At 36.8% G+C, this 6,003-nt stretch overlaps 1 protein-coding gene across 2 annotated transcripts; it reads right to left on the reverse strand.

The window, feature by feature from the left end:
* Positions 1-267: 267 nt before the first annotated feature.
* On the reverse strand, positions 268-5,611 carry cpdp (CPD photolyase). Of its 2 annotated transcripts, none has more exons than XM_081373996.1 (9): positions 5,094-5,611; positions 4,466-4,611; positions 4,100-4,282; positions 3,823-3,981; positions 2,097-2,303; positions 1,841-1,985; positions 1,638-1,759; positions 1,382-1,541; positions 268-752 (listed from the first exon to the last, which is right to left on the reverse strand). In XM_081373996.1, the coding sequence occupies exons 1-9, from the start codon at positions 5,494-5,496 to the stop codon at positions 574-576; spliced, it is 1,704 nt and encodes a 567-aa protein (XP_081230122.1). In that variant the 5' UTR covers positions 5,497-5,611; the 3' UTR covers positions 268-573. The 2 variants fall into 2 exon arrangements, with proteins under 2 accessions (XP_081230122.1, XP_081230121.1); XM_081373995.1 differs by having other exon boundaries at positions 275-752; positions 1,841-1,990; positions 2,105-2,303; positions 5,094-5,542.
* Positions 5,612-6,003: the final 392 nt, after the last annotated feature.

Below are 6,003 nucleotides of genomic sequence, written 5' to 3' on the forward strand. Positions count from 1 at the left end.
TATGGAGGAGTGAGACATGGCTCAGATTTCATCAAAAATATCTTAATTTGTGTTCCGAAGATGAACGAAGGTCTTACGCGGTTGGAACAACATGAGGGTGAGTAATTACTGACAGAATTTTCATTTTTGGGTGAACTAACCCTTAAAGGCATCCTGTGGCCCTCTTAGAAGTGCGCTGATGCCCCCTAGTGAGACGTGTGTTGATAACCACTGTTTTAGATGCTCAATGTGAGCTTAAAAGGCACAGTATTGTAGCACAACATGAGAGATATTTGTAAGAAATTTTAATTTTATTTTTGGGTGGAATTATTCTTCCACCACTACACATAAAAAGGTACGTCTACACACTGCATTTCTGAAGTCTACGATGCATCATCACCCTACAGCACATACAGCCACAGTTGTAGGTCCACTGATCAGAAGTAGTACATGTAAACACAAGACTTAAAAACAGACAATAGCCCTTAAACCACCAAACAACAAAATATAGCATCTTATTAATAAACTTCACCTCACTAGAGAAAAAAATGTCTGCCAGAAAACCTTTAAAGCAGAATTTTGAGTAGAATTCAATTACACAGATGTCTTGGTGTCTTTTTTGGAGATCTCCTTTTTAGCAGCGTACTTCCTCTCGAACTGCGCCACATCAAACTTCCTCTTGCAGCCAGCATAATTCATAAAGCGAATTTTCCCGAAGATGGGCCTCTCTGCCCAGCCCTGGTCATGGATGCCACAGATGGACCACATGCATCCTGTGAAGAATATTAAAGAACAATTCATTTATATAATTATGTATGAAGACATTTTGGAAAGACTAATGACACCGGTCAAAAATTTGAGGTTAATGTTTTTGAGAGAAGAGTCTCTAATGCTCATCAAAGCTGCATTTATTTAATCAAAAATACAGTAAAAATACAGTAAAAAAATAAATATTATTATAATTCAAAATAACAGTTTTTTTCCATATAATTACAAATATATTTTATTCCTGTGACGCAAAGCTGAATTTTCACTCTCTTCAGTGTCACAAGACCCTTCAGAAATCATTCTGATATGATGATTTCCTGCTCAAGAAACATTTATTAAAATTATTAATGTTGAAAACAGCTGTGCTGCTTAATATTTAAGTGGAAACCGTGATACTTTGTTTTAAGGATTATTTGATGTATAGAAAGTAATAATAAAAAAACTGCATTTATTTAAGTGCTGAATAAAAATCTTTTGTGGCATTATAAAAGTCTTTACTGTCGGTTTAGATTCATTAAACACTTTTGAACAGTATTGTGCTTTTTCCATATTCTTTGCATTAATACCTTTATAATTTATTGTAAGACAATATTTGATGCAGCTAGAGCAAACAAAACATCATTATGCCGCTCACCCACGTATCCATTGGGATCGCAGCCGTCTAAAGATAAACGGTCATTCAGATATATAGCGATGGAGAGGGCTTCTTCAGGGGATGCAGTCCATTCCAGGATCTTCTTTGCCCAGTACATGCGCAGGAACCCATGCATCTTCCCTTCTGACACCAGCTGACGCTACAACAGACCAGCAACATTCACTGGTTTTGGCATTACAACAGTGATTATAAAACAACCAAAAAAGGTACTTGAGTAAAACAGTTGTTTAGTTACCTGAGCGGCGTTCCACAGCGGATCGTGGGTCTTGCCGTTCTCCAGCTGCTCTTTTGTGTAAAGGTACTGTCTGCTGTCCTTAGAGTGCTCCTGCAAAGTCTTCTTCGCCCAATCGTACGCACCTGTGCAGAGAAGCATTTAAACAAAGGCCAAGAAAGTCTTGATATCTGTGTGACTGAAGCGAGTGACGGAGCAGACCTCACCTGAAACATCATCATATTTGTGGTTGTAGAAGCAGAAGTTGTCAGCGAGCTCCCTGCGCACCACCAGTTCCTCGGTAAAAGACGCCACGGACTCGCTGGCGTTCTTCTCTCGCTTGACCTGCCTCACGACGCGCTGAGCAGACAGCTGACCTTCAGCAGAAAACATGCCATACACACTCATTATAACCTCTTAACTGCATCTAGATGACATTGGAAGCCATTTACTTTAGTTGCATAAACAAAAGAAAAAACACACTGACTGACCGGTGTGGAGCCAGGGGGAGAGATGGCTGAGGGCGTCACAGTTGGGATTGTTCCTGTGGGTGGCAAAGAAACGCAGGCGTTGATCAATGAAGGACTCCAACATGGCCATGCCAGCAGAGGTGCCAGGCTGAGCCCAGTCCACCTCGCCAACACCACGGTCCACCTCAAGAGACGACAGCACCTCCTCCCAGTCTATCGGCTGAAACAGAGGGATTTTGACATGAAGAGGATGGGAAACACCCTGATAAGTAGAATTAGGATTTACTGTCTCATGCATTTGAGAATGGCAACAATAAACATTTCACACACACAAAAAGGAAAACCTGATTTACCCCATTCAGTTTGACTATACAACAACAACAACAACAGTAACAAAAAATAATATTATTGTTGTTTTTGTTATTATCATTTTATATATGTATAAAATTATAATATGTAGTGTTATTATCATCAGTTTAATTATTAATAATAAATGCATTAATAATATTAATATTTAAATTATAATTACACAAATGAAAGATTATATTAGATTATATTATGGTGATCTTCTTTATATGCATGCAGCTACATCTCTACTTAGAAAACTAGATTCTGTGTATCATGCAGCTCTGCGTTTTGTCTCCGGTGCAGAGTCACGGATGCATCATTGTATTTTATATGATTCTTTATCTTGGTCATCTTTATATCAAAGGAGAAAGCTACACATGTATTTATTTATCGCAAAAGCTCTTTTAGGTAAATTACCTTTCTATATATCAAATCTTTTAATTTATTATACAAATAATTATCGTACTAGGTCAGGGTCCCACATTCGGCTTAAAGTCCCAAGGGTATTGTCAGAATTTGGCAAAAGTGCATTTTCCTTTTATGCTCCATGGGCTTTGGAACGAATTGCAAAATGTTCTTAATTTAGACGCACTTCCAACCTTAAGCACTTTTAAACGTCTTTTGCAAAATGTTTTACAGGATACTTGTAATTGTTTTAATTGATTTGCTTTAACCTAACTTTTGATTGCTGTAAATTGTGGTGTTGTCTTATTGTTATTATTTTGTGTGAAACTCTATGTGCCGCTATCTTGACCAGGTCTCGCTGGAAAAAGAGATAATAATATCTCAATGTGATTCTCCTGGTTAAATAAAGGAAAATAATAAAAATAATATTACCACTGTTTATATTCTAGTGTAAAATAAATAATGATATATTTAAAAAAAATAAAAAAACATTATTATTGTTGTTGTTATTCTTATTGTTGTTGTTATTGAAATAATAATTATTCATAATAATTGCATTAATAATAATAATAATACAGTAGTCATCATTTGAAGTGGATCAAAACCTTTCATCAAAGTTATATGAATTTTGAACAATACCCGTTCTTGTCTTAGGATAACTTTGATGAACTTTTTTGATCCACTTCAAATGGTAGTATACAGTAATAATAACCAGTAACACCAGTTAACAATAATATTTATTATTATTATTCAGAATAATATTTGTATTATTATTTAAAATTATAAACATAATAAAAAATGAGTATTAAATAATAACAATTATTATTATTACTACTACTACATGTATTTCACATGTATTAAATACATGTATTTTTTTAAAACGTAGCTATTTTTTCCTCAAATTTATGCAATTCACATCATAATTCATGTACGAAAATACAGAAATTCATATAAATATGGAAAATATGAAGAATTCTTCACCAAACCTTTGCTGTTTGAGAAGCGGCGTGTTGATGCGTGTCCACGAGCGGAATCTCCGTGAGGAATTCTGGGAGAAGTTTAGTGATTTTGCCCCGTATTGTCCTGGCTCCATATTCCAGCTTCTCGGATGCTTCCCAGCACGGCACCACATTATGTGCATCAACCTGGATTTAAAGTGGTATGAAAAAGTAACGTGGTTTCAAATCAGTGTGCACTGAGAGAAATGAGCATTACACGGCATGCAAGTGCACAAGACAGTAAAGCTGAAGATGACTGGCACACCTGAATGAAAGGGATGTCAGACGGAAGGTGTTTCTTAACAGTCTCAATCCACTGGAGGGGGATCCTGAGAGGGTTAAAGTCAGTGACAACTGCTCCAAAGTTACATTTTTTAACAAAGGTTGGCAGATTTTGCCCAGGTTCCCCTGACAGCAGATGGAACTGAATATCCAGGCTTTTGCATTCCTGTAACAAGAGACATTACATTACATTTGATTAAAATACCACACATTCTATCTCACTACTACCAAGGTGTGCGTCCCCAGCCAATCAGAAACACCGGCCAGTCCCAAGCCAGAAACTCCATGCCAGACCCAGACAGATGCAAATGATGTCTCTAATTTGAGTCATGATGCAATATATTTGTACCTTTGCCACTTCTTGCAGTCCTTTTAGCATAAAGGCGTACTGTCTGAACGCTGCATCCAAATACCGAGGCACCACGCAGAAGCAGATGTGCAGAGGAAGTTTCTCAGCCAAGGCCAGCAGCTGAGCATAGATCAGTGCCCAGTTATCTGCAACACAAACACCATAAGTGTGTACACTACTGCTCAAAAGTTTGGGGTCAAATGAATGGTTTTATTCAGCAAAGATGCATTAAACTGATCAAAAGTGAAAGTAAAGACTTTATCATGTTATAAAAGAAAGATAATTTCTGAAAATTAAATGGTTTCCAGAAAAATATTAAGTTTTCAAAATAAATAAATGTTTCTAGAGCAGCAAATCATCATTAGAATGATTTCTGAAGAATCGCGACACTGAAGACAGGAGTAATGATGCTGAAAATTCAGCTTTGGCATTACAGGAATAAATTACATAATATATTTAAATATGAAACAGATATTTTACATTGTAATAATATTTAACATTACGTTTTACTGTATTCTGGTCAAATAAATGCCTTCGTGAGAATAAGAGACTTTCACAAACATTAGACGTCCTCTCTAGGCTATCTTTTGAACGGAAGTGTAACTGACTCTTTCTCGGTGTATTTTACCTTGGACTCTTTGGTCGCGAGACATCCAGTAGAGGACCCCATCGGAGCCCTGTTTGATTTTCTGGGTGCTTGATAGGTAGCGGAGGCGCTTTTTGTTGAACTCGCACCCCTTTGCGTCTCTGCGGAGCTCAGACACTTCCTCCAGCAGCCAGCCGGACTCTCTCCCTCTCTCTCCTGCGGGCTTCGGCTGTTTCCCCCCGGCGGCGCTCGCGGACTCTCTCTGGCGCTTCAGGCTGCGCTTGTTTGCAGACATGCTGCTGATGTAATGTTGTGGAGTTGTGTTTGACTCGCTGACGGCTCGGAGGAGCAGCGCAATTCTGCTGTATCTGATGGACAAGCACGTAGAAAACAAACAATACATACACAGAGAGACGTCAGATAAAAACAGCAGGGTAATTTGCATGTGATGGACGATGCATTAGGAAAATAGAACCAAACAGAAAAACCGAACTAATGAAACAAACGGCAATTTCTGTCGCCTGCACGTGTAGATATAGTTTTGTAACACACCGCAGCTCATTGACCAATGACTGTCATTGGGGAGGGGCTTACGCGTCTGCATGGCCAACCATTAATTTTTAGTTGGGTAACATTTGCATTACGAAAATAAAAATATGTTTGTATGTTTATATATTTGTGCGTTCACGTCATGCCGTAATTATATATATTTTGTATATATATTATATACAATATATATTTTATTGTATTGTATATATAATATATATATATATATATATATATATATATATATATATATATATATATATATATATATATATATATATATATAAATCGAAAATAAAGTACTGTTTTTGCCATATTTTACAAAAAATACAAGTATTCATTATATGTGGAAAGTATTGCTCCATTTTATTTCAGACAAAATCTACATGAAAACAAGTCCTTGGTA

The sequence above is a fragment of the Scardinius erythrophthalmus genome (assembly GCF_964197995.2).
Source record: "Scardinius erythrophthalmus genome assembly, chromosome: 9".
Classification (NCBI taxonomy): Eukaryota; Metazoa; Chordata; class Actinopteri; order Cypriniformes; family Leuciscidae; genus Scardinius; species Scardinius erythrophthalmus.

Coding starts and splice junctions, on each gene's coding strand:
- cpdp (XM_081373996.1), bottom strand. CDS start 5,496: ATGCAAATTACCCTGCTGTTTTTATCTGACGTCTCTCTGTGTATGTAT. Junction 1,986..2,096: donor GGCTCCACACCGGTCAGTCA/GTGTGTTTTTTC, acceptor GCTGAAGGTCAG/CTGTCTGCTCAGCGCGTCGT. Junction 753..1,381: donor CGATCCCAATGGATACGTGG/GTGAGCGGCATA, acceptor TATTCTTCACAG/GATGCATGTGGTCCATCTGT.